At 51.5% G+C, this 17,419-nt stretch overlaps 1 protein-coding gene across 1 annotated transcript; it reads left to right on the forward strand.

Moving 5' to 3' along the window:
- The first annotated feature begins 458 nt into the window (after positions 1-458).
- Positions 459-13,693, forward strand: FKBP4 (FKBP prolyl isomerase 4). The gene is made up of 10 exons (XM_069762986.1): positions 459-679; positions 6,894-7,038; positions 7,187-7,329; positions 9,539-9,659; positions 9,941-10,097; positions 10,181-10,271; positions 10,464-10,547; positions 12,459-12,644; positions 12,753-12,992; positions 13,239-13,693. Exons 1-10 carry the CDS (start codon positions 587-589, stop codon positions 13,326-13,328), a joined length of 1,350 nt encoding a protein of 449 aa, XP_069619087.1. The 5' UTR covers positions 459-586; the 3' UTR covers positions 13,329-13,693.
- Positions 13,694-17,419: the final 3,726 nt, after the last annotated feature.

Raw genomic sequence — 17,419 nt, forward strand, 5'->3', positions numbered from 1 at the left:
ATAGGCTCCTCCTCTCCCCGGTAGAAGTTTCTAGCAGATCTGGAAGTTTCCTCCTCCTCTTCCTTTGCAGCCAGTGCTGGGGGCGGTGAGCAGGGGGAGCTGCTCTGTGGCCTGCAGATCCAGAGACAGAGCACACTGCCTGCTGCAGAGCATTGCACTCCCTGATCACCTGGTGCTGCAGAGCATTGCACTCCCTGATCACCTGGTGCTGCAGAGCATTGCACTCCCTGATCACCTGGTGCTGCAGAGCATTGCACTCCCTGATCACCTGGTGCTGCAGAGCATTGCACTCCTAGGTCACTTGGTGCTGCAGAGCATTGCACTCCCAGGTCACCTGGTGCTGCAGAGCATTGCACTCCCAGGTCACCTGGTGCTGCAGAGCATTGCACTCCTAGGTCCTGGGCTGCAGAGCATTGCACTCCCAGGTCACCTGGTGCTGCAGAGCATTGCACTCCTAGGTCCTGGTCTGCAGAGCATTGCACTCCCTGATCACCTGGTCTGCAGAGCATTGCACTCCCTGGTCTGCAGAGCATTGCACTCCCAGGTCTCCGGGCTGCAGAGTGTCGCACCTCTGGGCTTTTGCACTATGACAGCAGAGGAGATGATGGAGCAGGAAGTCCAGGACACCAGCATGGAGGAAATAGACATCAGCCCCAAAGGGGATCAGGGGGTCCTGAAGGTAAGTGGTGCCGTCCTCTCGGATGGTGTAATGGCTGATGCTGCAGATCCAGGCCACCGCCTGACGTTACACAATGCTGTTTACTGCAGATCTGCAGGATTCACATGGTGCAACGTCTGCTGCAGATCCCAGTGTCTGAGGGGGCAGCGAGACCCCCGACCCCCCGCACCTCCTCGGTCACATGTGATCTTATGTAATTGCCACAGTGTGTGTGATCCAAAATCAGGAGAGGAACAATCAGAGGAAAAGTATAATAGAAACACGAGCACCAACCTGTAGTATGACCCACGGCGGGTTTTGGCTACAAATATTGGTGTAAAATACTGACCAAATACTGAACATGTGAACAGTGGCATAAAGCTAATACAAAGGTTACATTTATTACTCCAGAGCTGCACTCACTATTCTGATGGTGCAGTCACCGTGTACATACATTACATTACTGATCCTGAGTTACAGCCTGTATTATACTCCAGAGCTGCACTCACTATTCTGCTGGTGCAGTCACTGTGTACATACATTACATTACTGATCCTGAGTTACCTCCTGTATTATACCCCAGAGCTGCACTCACTATTTTGCTGGTGCAGTCACTGTGTACATACATTACATTACTGATCCTGAGTTACAGCCTGTATTATACTCCAGAGCTGCACTCACTATTCTGCTGGTGCAGTCACTGTGTACATACATTACATTACTGATCCTGAGTCACATCCTGTATTATACCCCAGAGCTGCACTCACTATTCTGCTGGTGCAGTCACTGTGTACATACATTATTATTCTTAATACTATTATAGTGCCATTTATTCCATGGCGCTTTACATGTGAGGAGGGGTATACATAATAAAAACAAGTACAATAATCTTGAACAATACAAGTCATAACTGGTACAGGAGGAGAGAGGACCCTGCCCGCGAGGGCTCACAATCTACAAGGGATGGGTGAGAATACAGTAGGTGAGGGTAGAGCTGGTCGTTCAGCAGTTTGGTCGATCGGTGGTTACTGCAGGTTGTAGGCTTGTCGGAAGAGGTGGGTCTTCAGGTTCTTTTTGAAGGTTTCGATGGTAGACGAGAGTGATATGTTGTGGTAGAGGGTTCCAGAGTAGGGGGGATGCGCGAGAGAAATCTTGTATACGATTGTGGGAAAAGGAGATAAGAGGGGAGTAGAGAAGGAGATCTTGTGAGGAACGGAGGTTGCGTGCAGGTAAGTACCGGGAGACGAGGTCACAGATGTATGGAGGAGACAGGTTGTGGATGGCTTTGTACGTCATGGTTAGGGTTTTGAACTGGAGTCTCTGGGTAATGGGGAGCCAGTGAAGGGATTGACAGAGGGGAGAGGCCGGGGAATAGCGGGGGGACAGGTGGATTAGTCGGGCAGCTGAGTTTAGAATAGATTGGAGGGGTGCGAGAGTGTTAGAGGGGAAGCCACAGAGCAGGAGGTTACAGTAGTCAAGGCGGGAGATGATGAGGGCATGGACTAGGGTTTTTGCAGACTCTTGATTTAGGAATGTACGGATCCATGAAATATTTTTGAGTTGAAGGCGGCAGGAAGTGGAAAGGGCTTGGATATGTGGTTTGAAGGCGAGATCAGTGTCAAGGATTACCCCGAGGCAGCGAGCTTGTGGGACTGGGGAGAGTGGGCAGCCATTTACTGTAATGGATAGGTCGTTTGGGGGAGTCGAGTGATATTGGGGAAAGATGATGAATTCGGTTTTGTCCATGTTAAGTTTTAGAAATCTAGCGGAGAAGGATGAAATAGTGGACAGACATTGAGGGATTCTGGTTAGTAGGGTGGTGATATCTGGTTCAGAGATGTAGATCTGTGTATCGTCAGCATAGAGGTGATACTTAAAGCCGTGAGATTCTATGAGCTGTCCCAGGCCAAAGGTGTAAATGGAGAAGAGCAGGGGCCCTAGGACTGAACCTTGCGGGACTCCCGACAGATAGGGGGCGAGGTGAGGAGGTGGTGTGTGAGTGGGAGACGCTGAATGTCCGGTCTGTTAGGTATGATGAGATGCAGGATAGGGCCAAGTCTGTGATGCCAAGGGATGAGAGGTTCCGCAGCAACAGAGAATGGTCCTCTGTCAAAGGCAGAGGACAGGTCCAGGAGGAGGAGGACAGAGTAGTGTCGCTTGCTCTTGGCAGTTAGTAGGTCATTGGTGACCTTGGGTAGGGCAGTTTCAGTGGAGTGGTGTGACCGGAAGCCTGATTGTAAGCAGTCGAAGAGGGAGCAGGAAGATAGATGGGAGGACAGTTCAAGATGGACGTGTTGTTCCAGTAGTTTTGAGGCAAAGGGGAGAAGTGATATAGGGTGATAGCTAGATACAGAGGATGGCTCAAGAGAGGGCTTTTTGAGGATAGGTGTGATGGAGGCATGTTTAAAGCTTGAGGGGAAAACACCAGTTGTTAGTGATAGGTTGAAGAGATGGGTTAGGGTTGGGATGAAGACTGTGGTGAGGTTTGGTGATGAAGTGGGATGGGAGCGGGTCAAGTGCACAGGTGGTGAGATGCGATCTTGAGAGTAGAGTGGAGAGTCGATCTGTAATGGTGGAGAAGTTGGTTTTGGAGGTTGAGGGCTGGGTAGTTGGGAGGAAGGGCTCTGGGGGTTGTTGACTAAAACTGTCTCTGATGTTCTCAATCTTCTGCTTAAAAAATGAGGCAAAGTCTTCAGCTGAGATGAGTGGGGAGGGAGGAGGTGCTGGGGGACAGAGGAGAGAGTTGAAGGTGTTGAATAACTGTTTAGGGTTGTGAGACAAGGAGGATATGAGAGATGAGAAGGTTTGTTTTGCTGTGGCGAGTGTGGTCTTAAAAGTAGTGAGGGACTGTTTGAATGCGATGAAGTGCTCGTTGGAGTAGGATCTTTTCCATCTGCGCTCAGGAGCCCTGGAAGCTCGCCTCAGTTCTTTGGTCAGGCTGGTGTGCCAGGGCTGTCTGTTGATTTTCCGAGCTGTGGTATGTGTGAGAGGGGCAACAGATTCCAAAGCTACAGCTATTATGGTGTTGTATAGAGCGTCAGCGGCCTCCGCATTGTGTAGGGAACTTATGTCTGTGAAAGAGAGGAGGGATTCAGAAAGGGAGTGTAGATCAAGGTGTAGGTGTTTAAGATTTCTGCGAGGGTGTGCAAGTTTGTGGAGTGGGGATTGTAGACAAGGAGTGGAGAGGGAAGAGAATGTGAGTAGGTTGTGGTCAGAAAGAGGAAGAGGTGAGTTAGAGAGGTTAGATAGAGAGCAGAGGCTTGTGAAGATGAGGTCCAGTGTGTGACCATCTTTGTGAGTGGCTGCAGAAGACCATTGAGTGAGGCCGAAGGAGGAAGTGAGAGATAGAAGTTTAGTGGCAGCTGAGAGGGAAGTGTCAATGGGGATGTTGAAGTCGCCCATGATGATAGTGGGGATGTCCGCAGAAAGGAAATTAAGTAGCCAGGTGGTGAAGTGGTCAAAGAAGGTGGTGGCTGGCCCTGGGGGGCGGTAAATGACAGCCAGTTGGAGGGGGAGTAGATGCGCACAGAATGCACCTCAAAGGAAGGGAGGGTAACAGAAGGTGGCAGTGGGATTGGGGTGAAGGAGCTGTTATCTGACAGGAGAAAACCAACTCCTCCGCCATGCTTGCTGCTGGGACAGGGTGTGTGAGAAAGGTGGAAGCCACCATGCGAAAGTGAAGCAGGAGAGGCTGTGTCAGAGGGGATGAGCCAGGTTTTGGTGATGGTGAGGAAGGAAAGTTTGGTAGTAACAAAAAGATCATGGATGTAGGAAAGCTTGTTGCGGACAGAGCGAGCGTTCCATAGAGCTCCTGTTAGTGGGACTGGGGAAGCGGGGGCTGGGTGAATGGGTATAAGGTTAGAGAGGTTACGGAAATTTGTGATGCAGCGTGGATGGGAGGTAGAACTGACTGTGGGGATGTGGTGAGGAGGACCAGGATTTGGAGAGATGTCACCAGCAGAGAAAGTGTTAGCAGGTGGGAGCAGGAGAGGGCATGAGGGGTCTGTATGTGTTTGGAGACAGAGGATTGTATGTTGAGGAACAGTTCTGAGGAGGTGGCGACATGGATGTGGAGGATTGAAGAAGAGATGAACATTTCCTTACTAGGTGTAGGGATTAGGGGAGTTAGCAGCAAGTGAAGAATTATAGGGGTGAGAGTGAAAACAAACAGAAACATTGTTTACAGTGACTGTGTCCAGTTACCTTCAGTTCCCTCCTGGTTTTAATTCTACATTAATCTTCACACTTATAGGATACACACAGCAGACTAAAGTCATTGCAGACTCGTGCTATGCAATATATGTGCTACAAAGTGCATTCAGGTGTGAAGCAGAGAGGAGAGGTCATTCTATCACTGATCCTGAGTTACCTCCTGTATTATACTCCAGAGCTGCACTCTCTATTCTCCTGGTATCAGGATCAGTAATGTTATGTACATTACCTACACAGTGACTGCACCAGCAGAATAGTGAGTGCAGCTCTGGAGTATAATACAGGATGTAACTCAGGATCAGTAATGTATGTACACAGTGACTGCACCAGCAGAATAGTGAGTGCAGCTCTGGGATATAATATAGGATGTAACTCGGGATCAGTAATGTAATGTATGTACACAGTGACTGCACCAGCAGAATAGTGAGTGCAGCTCTGGGGTATAATACAGGATGTAACTCAGGATCAGTAATGTAATGTATGTACACAGTGACTGCACCTGCAGAATAGTGAGTGCAGCTCTGGGGTATAATACAGGAGGTAACTCAGGATCAGTAATGTAATGTATGTACACAGTGACTGCACCAGCAGAATAGTGAGTGCAGCTCTGGAGTATAATACAGGAGGTAACTCAGGATCAGTAATGTAATGTACGTGCACAGTGACTGCACCAGCAGAATAGTGAGTGCAGCTCTGGGGTATAATACAGGATGTAACTCAGGATCAGTAATGTAATGTATGTACACAGTGACTGCATCAGCAGAATAGTGAGTGCAGCTCTGGGGTATAATACAGGAGGTAACTCAGGATCAGTAATGTAATGTATGTACACAGTGACTGCATCAGCAGAATAGTGAGTGCAGCTCTGGGGTATAATACAGGATGTAACTCAGGATCAGTAATGTAATGTATGTACATAGTGACTGCACCAGCAGAATAGTGAGTGCAGCTCTGGGGTATAATACAGGAGGTAACTCAGGATCAGTAATGTAATGTATGTACACAGTGACTGCACCAGCAGAATAGTGAGTGCAGCTCTGGGGTATAATACAGGAGGTAACTCAGGATCAGTAATGTAATGTATGTACACAGTGACTGCACCAGCAGAATAGTGAGTGCAGCTCTGGGGTATAATACAGGAGGTAACTCAGGATCAGTAATGTAATGTATGTACACAGTGACTGCAACAGCAGAATAGTGAGTGCAGCTCTGGAGTATAATACAGGATGTAACTCAGGATCAGTAATGTAATGTATGTACACAGTGACTGCACCAGCAGAATAGTGAGTGCAGCTCTGGGGTATAATACAGGAGGTAACTCAGGATCAGTATCAGTAATGTATGTACACAGTGACTGCACCAGCAGAATAGTGAGTGCAGCTCTGGGGTATAATACAGGATGTAACTCAGGATCAGTAATATAATGTATGTACACAGTGACTGCACCAGCAGAATAGTGAGTGCAGCTCTGGGGTATAATACAGGATGTAACTCAGGATCAGTAATGTATGTACATAGTGACCGCACCAGCAGAATAGTGAGTGCAGCTCTGGGGTATAATACAGGAGGTAACTCAGGATCAGTACGGGGTTATTCAGGAATATTTTGGTGGGTGCACATGGGGGGTGATTACTTATGCACGGTTAGGCTCTGGAGCGCCTCTGGTGGTTGTTATGGACATTACCAGTTGGATAGAAGTAAAGCCAACGTCTCTGTGAAGACCACAGGTGTCAATTTCAGACTCCCAAATCTGCCGGTGAACTACATTTCCCAGCAGGGAGTCGCACGGGTCGGTCTTTGTGGGTCGTTTCTGACTTTCTACAAAGAAATGTTGAGATTGGATCAAACCTGTGACACATTGTAACAAGCAGGACAGAAGAGATCTGTGGTGACTGGACACAACTGCAACAAACCCTCAGCTGTGAATAGTTTTAGGACCAGACAGGTTTTCTGCAATAATTGATGATGATTTCATGGTCTCAGTTCTTTTTCATTTTTATTTATTTTTTTATTTTTTCCACAGACAATCAAAAGGGAGGGCATCAGAGGCGAGAGGCCGATGATTGGCGACAAAGTCAGCGTCCATTACACGGGGTGGCTGCTCGATGGGACCAAGTTTGACTCCAGCAGAGACCGAAAGGACAAGTTTACCTTTGACCTGGGGAAAGGTGCGATCTGCAGGGACTGAGCGGCGCCACCTAATGGCTAATAATGGCCGACCCCTGCTCTGCGATGTGTGACAGCGCCCCCTGCTGCTCAGCGTGCACATAGCCCCACAGACAGGGGATCTGATGGTTTTTCCTCCTTTTCCCCTAGGGCAGGTGATAAGGTCCTGGGACATCGCTGTGGCCACTATGACAACTGGGGAGATCTGCACCATCACCTGTAAGCCAGAGTATGCGTACGGGGCGTCTGGAAGTCCCCCCAAAATACCCCCTAATTCTGTGCTCACATTTGAGGTGAGATGGTTGTTCCCTGGTGGTCTAGGGCAGGGGAGAGGATAATGCCAGCCTCCCTGGTGGTCTAGGGCAGGGGAGAGGATAATGCCAGCCTCCATGGTGGTGTAGGGCAGGTGAGAGAGGATAATGCCAGCCTCCCTGGTGGTCTAGGGCAGGGGAGAGGATAATGCCAGCCTCCCTGGTGGTCTATGGCAGGGGAGAGGATAATGCCAGCCTCCCTGGTGGTCTAGGGCAGGGGAGAGGATAATGCCAGCCTCCCTGGTGGTCTAGGGCAGGGGAGAGGATAATGCCAGCCTCCCTGGTGGTCTAGGGCAGGGGAGAGGATAATGCCAGCCTCCCTGGTGGTCTAGGGCAGGGGAGAGGATAATGCCAGCCTCCATGGTGGTGTAGGGCAGGTGAGAGAGGATAATGCCAGCCTCCCTGGTGGTCTAGGGCAGGGGAGGGATAATGCCAGCCTCCCTGGTGGTCTAGGGCAGGGGAGAGGATAATGCCAGCCTCCCTGGTGGTCTAGGGCAGGGGAGAGGATAATGCCAGCCTCCCTGGTGGTCTAGGGCAGGGGAGAGGATAATGCCAGCCTCCCTGGTGGTCTAGGGCAGGGGAGAGGATAATGCCAGCCTCCCTGGTGGTCTATGGCAAGGGAGGGATAATGCCAGCCTCCTTGGTGATCTAGGGCAGAGGTGAGGATAATGCCAGCCTCCCTGGTGGTCTATGGCAGGGGAGAGGATAATGCCAGCCTCCCTGGTGATCTAGGGCAGAGGTGAGGATAATGCCAGCCTCCCTGGTGGTCTATGGCAGGGGAGAGGATAATGCCAGCCTCCCTGGTGGTCTAGGGCAGGGGAGAGGATAATGCCAGCCTCCCTGGTGGTCTAGGGCAAGGGAGGGATAATGCCAGCCTCCTTGGTGATCTAGGGCAGAGGTGAGGATAATGCCAGCCTCCCTGGTGGTCTATGGCAGGGGAGAGGATAATGCCAGCCTCCCTGGTGATCTAGGGCAGAGGTGAGGATAATGCCAGCCTCCCTGGTGGTCTATGGCAGGGGAGAGGATAATGCCAGCCTCCCTGGTGGTCTAGGGCAGGGGAGAGGATAATGCCAGCCTCCCTGGTGGTCTATGGCAGGGGAGAGGATAATGCCAGCCTCCCTGGTGATCTAGGGCAGAGGTGAGGATAATGCCAGCCTCCCTGGTGGTCTATGGCAGGGGAGAGGATAATGCCAGCCTCCCTGGTGGTCTAGGGCAGGGGAGAGGATAACGCCAGCCTCCCTGGTGGTCTATGGCAGGGGAGAGGATAATGCCAGCCTCCCTGGTGATCTAGGGCAGAGGTGAGGATAATGCCAGCCTCCCTGGTGGTCTATGGCAGGGGAGAGGATAATGCCAGCCTCCCTGGTGGTCTAGGGCAGGGGAGAGGATAATGCCAGCCTCCCTGGTGGTCTAGGGCAGAGGTGAGGATAATGCCAGCCTCCCTGGTGGTCTATGGCAGGGGAGAGGATAATGCCAGCCTCCCTGGTGGTCTAGGGCAGGGGAGGGATAATGCCAGCCTCCCTGGTGGTCTAGGGCAGAGGTGAGGATAATGCCAGCCTCCCTGGTGGTCTATGGCAGGGGAGAGGATAACGCCAGCCTCCCTGGTGGTCTAGGGCAGGGGAGGGATAATGCCAGCCTCCTTGGTGATCTAGGGCAGAGGTGAGGATAATGCCAGCCTCCCTGGTGGTCTATGGCAGGGGAGAGGATAATGCCAGCCTCCCTGGTGATCTAGGGCAGAGGTGAGGATAATGCCAGCCTCCCTGGTGGTCTATGGCAGGGGAGAGGATAACGCCAGCCTCCCTGGTGGTCTATGGCAGGGGAGAGGATAATGCCAGCCTCCCTGGTGGTCTAGGGCAGGGGAGAGGATAATGCCAGCCTCCCTGGTGGTCTAGGGCAGGGGAGAGGATAATGCCAGCCTCCCTGGTGGTCTGAGGTAGAGGATAATGCCAGCATCCCTGGTGGTCTAGGGGAGAGGATAATGCCAGCTTCCCTGGTGGTCTAGGGCAGGGTAGAGGATAATGCCAGCCTCCCTAGTGTTCTAGGGCAGGGGAGAGGATAATGCCAGCCTCCCTGGTGGTCTAGGGCAGGGGAGAGGATAATGCCAGCCTCTGGGTAGAATAGTGCGTTGGTAGGAGGGGCCTCGTTGCAGAAGTCTTCACACCCTTTTCCTCTTAAATTTTTTTTGTGCTCACAGATCGAACTTTTCGATTTCCAAGGTGAAGATCTGTCCACAGAAGAAGATGGAGGAATCATCCGGAGGATCAGAGTGAAGGGCGAAGGATACTCCAAACCCAACGAGGGCGCGGTGGTAGAGTGTGAGTGCTCTCTGACCGTCCATATGTGGAAACTGTCAGCAAGTCGGTTATATATCTGCCTGATGATGGTTTCCTTTTAATTTTTTTTTACCTGGTTATAAAACCACTGGCTGTACGGCTTGGTGCCCACCGGCTGGACGGTTTGAGGGGCTCAATTATGTGAGCTAATGTATAGTGACCAGAGACTACAACCGGGAGACCATCAGCATGGACCTCAATGGTAACCATATAGCAGTAGACCTGCTTGCTGATGGTTTCCGCTCTGCCTTGTCACATTATAGTGAATCTTCAGGGGTCTCACGATGGACGTGTGTTTGATGAGCGAGACCTGCGGTTCGAGGTTGGAGAGGGCGAGGGTCTTGGAATCCCCCCGGGTGTGGAGACTGCGCTGCAACAGATGGAGAAGGGAGAGGAGGCCGTGCTGTACCTCAAGCCGAAGTGAGTGGATTTAAAGGGCCAGTGGCCATAAAGTAACATACTGTTTTGCAGCATTTTTGCTTTATGCCACTGTTGGTCTCTAGGTACGGCTTCGGCAGCGAAGGTTATGAACCGTTTCTCGTCCCGCCTAATGCGGAGCTACAATACGAAGTCAAACTTAGGAGCTTTGAGAAGGTTGGTATATAATCCTGGGGGGGGGGTGACTTTAGAATTAAAGGGGCGGTGTAGCAGAAGAAAAAGAGCGCCGCTCCTGTGTACAGGTTGTGTGTGGTATTGCTGCGATACCAGACACAACCCTCAGGCATGGTGGCGCTGTTTTAAAAGAAAGCAGCCATGTTTGTTCATGATAACACTTCTCTTCCTCAGGCCAAGGAATCCTGGGAGATGAACTCTGAGGAGAAGCTGGAGCAGGGGGCGCTGGTGAAGGAGCGAGGAACACAATACTTCAAGGTCCGTCTAACACACATTCCTTACGTCCTTTACTGCAGTCACACCCAGAGCTGCATTCAAAATTCTGCTGTCTGCCCCAACCAGCCCAAGAGAAAGTGCCTCCTATTGCCAGTACCGAACGAAATTCACAGACTTTGGGGCAGGGTCAATCAATCAAACCTCTGTACACGGTCCCCAATGTCCTTTTTCCCGGCCCCTGGGTAGGTTCCTGGAGACCACAGTGCTCAGGCTGCAAAAACGGACGCCGTCAATGACGGATTATGTCCTGATGCTGGCCAGGTCCAGTGCCCTGAGGTACTTTGCGGGGAAGGATGGGGGGGGGGGGGGTTGTGTGCTCAGGTCCCACCACCGATAGCCCCGGCCCCTCTTGTTTTTGTGCCCCCAGCCCCTCCTTTGGTGCATGTGCCCTCAACATCTCCTATGTGATGTATATGCTCCAGCCCCGGTGTCTCCTACATGACGCATATATACTCCAGCCCATACTGCGTGATGTATATGCTTTATCCCGGCGTTTCCTGTGTGATGTATCTGGTCTAGTCCCAGCATATACTGTGTAATGTATATGCTCCAGCACAGGCATCTCCTGCATGATGCATATATACTCCAGCCCATATTGTGTGATGTATATGCTCTAGCCCCTACGTTGCCTGTGTGATGTATATGCTCTAGCCCAAGCGTATACTGAGTAATGTATATGCTCCAGCCGCCGGCATCTCCAGCATGAAGCCTATATACTCCAGTCCCGGCGTTTCCTGTGTGATGTATATGCTCTAGCTCTGGCGTTTCCTGTGTGATGTATCTGGTCTAGTCCCAGCATATACTGTGTAATGTATATGCTCCAGCACAGGCATCTCCTGCATGATGCATATATACTCCAGCCCATATTGTGTGATGTATATGCTCTAGCCCCTACGTTGCCTGTGTGATGTATATGCTCTAGCCCAAGCGTATACTGAGTAATGTATATGCTCCAGCCGCCGGCATCTCCAGCATGAAGCCTATATACTCCAGTCCCAGCGTCTCCTGCGTGAAGCATATATACCCCTGCCACGGCGTCTCCTGCACGATGCATATGCTCTAGCCACAGCGTCTCCTGCGTGATGTATATGCTCTAGCCCCGGCCTATACTGCGTAATGTATATGCTTTAGCCCTGGTGTTTCCTGCGTGAAGCATATATACTCCAGCCCCGGCATATACTGCGTAAAGCATATATACTCCAGCCCCGGCATATACTGCGTAAAGCATATACACTACAACCCTGGTGTTGTGATGTATATTCTTTAGACCTGGCTTCTCCTGCGTGATGCGTGTGCTCCAGCCCCGGCATCTCCTACGTCATATATATGCTCCAGCTTCTCCTGTGTGATGTATATGCTCTAGCCCTGGCGTCTCCTGCGTGATGTATATGCTCGTTGGCCCTGCATCTCCTACATGATGTATATGCTCCAGCCCCTGCATCTCCTACATGATGTATATGCTCCAGACCCGGCAAATTGAAGCTGTTCTAGCCGTCACATTAGGGTGGAGTTAATTACTTTGACCAAATATAACACGGTCATTTTCTAGTTGATTTTGGATGGCCCCCGAATGATGGTAGTAAAAATCTCCAAATTGCCCGTGGCAGCAAAAAGTTTCCCCACCCCTGGTGTAGTGGAATATGCACCAGGCACCACGATACTTTGCCAAGACTCCACTGAAGACTGCACGCAATTTCGGACAGATCCATTAACCCTAAATAACCCGATAGTTCCTTAACGCCTCTGCTCTCTTTTGACTCCGCTTCCTTCTTCGAACAACTACCTGTCCATCAACGGGTCGACATCTGGAGAGAAATATCCCCAAACAATGCAGCGTATGTCGGGGGCAGGTGGGCTCAGGAATTGTGACCTAAAACAAACTTTTTCTACCAGGTCGGCCGCTACCGCCAGGCGATCATCCAGTACAAGAAGATCATGCAGTGGCTGGAGCACGAGTCCGGACTCTCCGAGGAAGAGATGGAGAAGTCAAGGTCTCTGCTGCTGGCGGCCTCTCTGAACCTGGCGGCGTGCTACCTGAAGGTGGGGGAGCACCGGCCGGCCCTGGAGCACTGCAACAAGGTAATCGGTGGAAAGTTCTGTGAAGTTGGTGAGGACCCCTTTTAATAAGGGATTCTGGTGTGTCTTGAGACTTGTTTAACCCTTTCTTCCCCACCCTGCCTCCATCAGGCGCTGGACTACGACACCAACAACGAGAAGGGCCTGTTCCGCAGAGCGGAGGCGTACATGGGGGTGAACGAGCTGGAGCCGGCCAAGGATGACTTGATGAAGGTGATCCAGCTGTACCCGGGGAACAAGGCGGCGCGGGCACAGCTCACCCAGTGCCAGCAGCGGATGCGGCAGCAGCACCAGCGGGAGAAGAAGATCTACGCCAACATGTTCCAGCGGCTGGCGGAGCAAGAGGAGAAGGTGAGCGGCCCTGACCGGATACATATCGCGGCTCTGCCACCTGAGCAGTCACTCCAGACTGATACATTGTAACGAAGTGTCAGCGCAGGAAAGTAATTTTGCGCTTTGGGTTATTTAGCTCACAGAGCATTGTCCAGGCTGGATGCAATGGTAACAAACCCTCAACCGTGAGGTCAGCAATGGGGAAAAAAAATGAAAAAGTTGCTCTGTATTAACTCACCGTCTTCCTTGTTTGTTTTACTGCAGGAATCTGTAAAAGTTCCAAAGGAGCCGCCACCGTCCGATGACCTGGAAATAAGCGAGGAAGCGACAGGAAACGGCACCTCGGAGGCGTAGCGGGGCCCCGACCGCAGAGGGGGAGACGGTATATGCGGGGGGTCCGGCAGCGGCCTCCCTACTTTCTTCATTCCAGCCTTCACTCATTATATCTCAGGATTTCTGCGCCCACCGGCCGCTCGCACAGCGAGGCACCGCCGGGGGGCGCTCTCGGGTTGGACGTTGTTTCTTTACACCCTCAAGGTTCTATGTTTTTATCCTCTTCATGCATCGGCCCCATGTTGGGGCCCCGATTTGTTTCGCGGAGCCCCGAACCTGACTTGAATCTCGAGGCCGCGACTCTTTTAGGTTTTTGGGTTTTTTCTGGGTTATTTCCTAATTTGTTTGATTTTTTTCTGTAAATACTTAATAAAGAATTATATGTATTACGGGGCTCCTCCTTGTTCCACATATTTCCCCAATTCGGCCCTGATTTTCTGTCGGTGACACGGTGGCCGCTTACTGCACCCACACAGATAATTACACCCATCATTGCACCCTATTCCGCAGTCAAGGATTATTTCCTTTTGCTGCATTCTCAGATAGGACCACTAGGTGGTGCTGTTAGCTACTTCCAGTATTGCTGCAGTTCCACTTGTCAGGCACCAGATGGCGCAGGTGCTCTTCCACTGGATAGGTCTGCAGTTATATGGAATAATGCGCCCTCTACTGTATAATAAGAATATTACAAGTCTCTGAGCAGCCATGACTATAAAAAAAAAAAAAGTATAATGCTATATTAAGACCCAGCAAATGAGGTTCTGCAGCAGCTAGGTTCCAGGGATGACGATTATTGGAAGCTCGCTGTATATCGCTCTGTAAAATATGCCGTCCCCCTCGGACAGTAGGATTTATTGATGGGTCTGAGGCTGCTTATTATCACCCGTCATCAGTGACAGACCTGCCAGGCAGGCGCCGCTCCTCTCATAAACACTGTTGGGTGGGGGAGGGGAACATTGATTAAAGAACATTCATCAGAGGTGGTCACAGGAGATGGGAGCCCCACCACATCACACAGCAGGACGGGCCCCTGGGGCTCCTAATTACCCTTCATCTAAGAGAGATTAGACGGACGCTGAGCAGGAGACATTGCGAGTCATTTCTATGTGTTTACAGGAAAGATGGCGGACAACCAATATGGCCGCTTTTCTGCTTTCCCACCGTCCTAAGTGACTGATATTGCTATAGGTGGCACAGGAGAAAAGATGGTTACTAAAATGTCACCTGTCGCTGCAAAACCGATGTTGCTGTATAGAATGGTGTCCTAATGGAGCAAAGATGGAGTGTAAAGCATGGCGGACGTAATGGGGACGATCGGCAGCTTGTGATGGAGGCAGACTTCACACTACAGCAGATTCCAATAGGTAATGGAGGTAAACTGGAGCCATTGATCATAGCTGTGTGGTAATAGAGCAGAGCTGCAGTGTATAGCATGGAGGAGGGGCGGAACGGGAGCACGAGCCACTGATAAAACGGGGGTCGACTTCAGGCTGCAACAGGCAATGGAGCTAAGCCGGAGTCTTCACTATGTCTAAATAATGTAGAGCTGCAGTGTAAAGCATGGTGGAGGGACAGACAAGGATCCAGCTTATTCCTAATAGTACGACCCTCTGTGGTTGCTGGACCCCGGGATCCAGTACTTGGAGGGTGCTGAGGAGGACTGGTGTGACGGTAACACGGCTCCCTCCAGTACTGATACATCAGGACATTATCCTGCGCTCACTGCTCCCTCCGGTACTGATACATCGGGACATTATCCTGCGCTCACTGCTCCCTCCGGTGCTGATACATGAGGACATTATCCTGCGCTCACTGCTCCCTCCGGTGCTGATACATCGGGACATTATCCTGCTCTCACTGCTCCCTCCGGTACTGATACATGAGGACATTATCCTGCGCTCACTGCTCCCTCCGGTGCTGATACATCGGGACATTATCCTGCTCTCACTGCTCCCTCCGGTGCTGATACATCGGGACATTATCCTGCGCTCACTGCTCCCTCCGGTGCTGATACATCAGGACATTATCCTGCTCTCACTGCTCCCTCCGGTGCTGATACATCGGGACATTATCCTGCTCTCACTGCTCCCTCCGGTACTGATACATCAGGACATTATCCTGCTCTCACTGCTCCCTCCGGTACTGATACATCGGGACATTATCCTGCGCTCACTGCTCCCTCTGGTACTGATACATCGGGACATTATCCTGCGCTCACTGCTCCCTCCGGTACTGATACATCAGGACATTATCCTGCTCTCACTGCTCCCTCCGGTACTGATACATCGGGACATTATCCTGCGCTCACTGCTCCCTCTGGTACTGATACATCGGGACATTATCCTGCGCTCACTGCTCCCTCTGGTACTGATACATCGGGACATTATCCTGCTCTCACTGCTCCCTCCGGTACTGATACATCAGGACATTATCCTGCGCTCACTGCTCCCTCCGGTGCTGATACATCGGGACATTATCCTGCTCTCACTGCTCCCTCCGGTACTGATACATCAGGACATTATCCTGCGCTCACTGCTCCCTCCAGTACTGATACATCAGGACATTATCCTGCGCTCACTGCTCCCTCCGGTACTGATACATCGGGACATTATCCTGCGCTCACTGCTCCCTCCGGTACTGATACATCAGGACATTATCCTGCGCTCACTGCTCCCTCCAGTACTGATACATCAGGACATTATCCTGCGCTCACTGCTCCCTCCAGTACTGATACATCAGGACATTATCCTGCGCTCACTGCTCCCTCCAGTACTGATACATCAGGACATTATCCTGCTCTCACTGCTCCCTCCGGTGCTGATACATCAGGACATTATCCTGCGCTCACTGCTCCCTCCGGTGCTGATACATCAGGACATTATCCTGCGCTCACTGCTCCCTCCGCTGCTGATACATCGGGACATTATCCTGCGCTCACTGCTCCCTCCAGTACTGATACATCGGGACATTATCCTGCGCTCACTGCTCCCTCCAGTACTGATACATCGGGACATTATCCTGCGCTCACTGCTCCCTCCAGTACTGATACATCGGGACATTATCCTGCGCTCACTGCTCCCTCCGATACTGATACATCGGGACATTATCCTGCGCTCACTGCTCCCTCCGGTGCTGATACATCGGGACATTATACTGCGCTCACCGCTCCCTCCGGTGCTGATACATCGGGACATTGTCCTGCGCTCACTGCTCCCTCCAGTACTGATACATCGGGACATTATCCTGCGCTCACTGCTCCCTCCGGTGCTGATACATCGGGACATTATCCTGCGCTCACTGCTCCCTCCGCTGCTGATACATCGGGACATTATCCTGCGCTCACTGCTCCCTCCGGTGCTGATACATCGGGACATTGTCCTGCGCTCACTGCTCCCTCCGGTGCTGATACATCGGGACATTGTCCTGCGCTCACTGCTCCCTCCGGTGCTGATACATCGGGACATTATCCTGCGCTCACTGCTCCCTCCGGTGCTGATACATCGGGACATTGTCCTGCGCTCACTGCTCCCTCCGGTACTGATACATCGGGACATTATCCTGCGCTCACTGCTCCCTCCGGTGCTGATACATCGGGACATTATCCTGCGCTCACTGCTCCCTCCGGTGCTGATACATCGGGACATTATCCTGCGCTCACTGCTCCCTCCGGTGCTGATACATCGGGACATTATCCTGCGCTCACTGCTCCCTCCGGTGCTGATACATCAGGACATTATCCTGCGCTCACTGCTCCCTCCGCTGCTGATACATCAGGACATTATCCTGCGCTCACTGCTCCCTCCGGTGCTGATACATCAGGACATTATCCTGCGCTCACTGCTCCCTCCAGCTCATTTGATGTCTCCTCCTCACTTTATGTTTTCAATCTTCTTCCTTCTATGGGAACAGAGTGAAATTCATCTCATAAACCTGGTAATTACCGCGACGCACGGGGGATTGGTAATAATGTACAACATGCGAGCACAGGAAGCATCGCAACTACAAGCAGCCGACATCAGGCACTGTATCTAAGGTGGAAGCAGACTAAAACAAGTCTGTGCAGCCAGGACAGGCAGTCTAATGTACTGGCTGTGTTATGTAAGCACACGGTG

This window comes from Ranitomeya imitator, chromosome 4, assembly GCF_032444005.1.
Source record: "Ranitomeya imitator isolate aRanImi1 chromosome 4, aRanImi1.pri, whole genome shotgun sequence".
Taxonomy (NCBI): Eukaryota; Metazoa; Chordata; class Amphibia; order Anura; family Dendrobatidae; genus Ranitomeya; species Ranitomeya imitator.

Bases quoted from the DNA above. Each gene is read 5' to 3' on its own strand.
- FKBP4 (XM_069762986.1), top strand. From the start codon at position 587: ATGACAGCAGAGGAGATGATGGAGCAGGAAGTCCAGGACACCAGCATG. The intron at 10,098-10,180 runs GTGAGTGGATTT...GTTGGTCTCTAG, and splicing joins GTGCTGTACCTCAAGCCGAA to GTACGGCTTCGGCAGCGAAG. The intron at 10,272-10,463 runs GTTGGTATATAA...TCTCTTCCTCAG, and splicing joins AACTTAGGAGCTTTGAGAAG to GCCAAGGAATCCTGGGAGAT.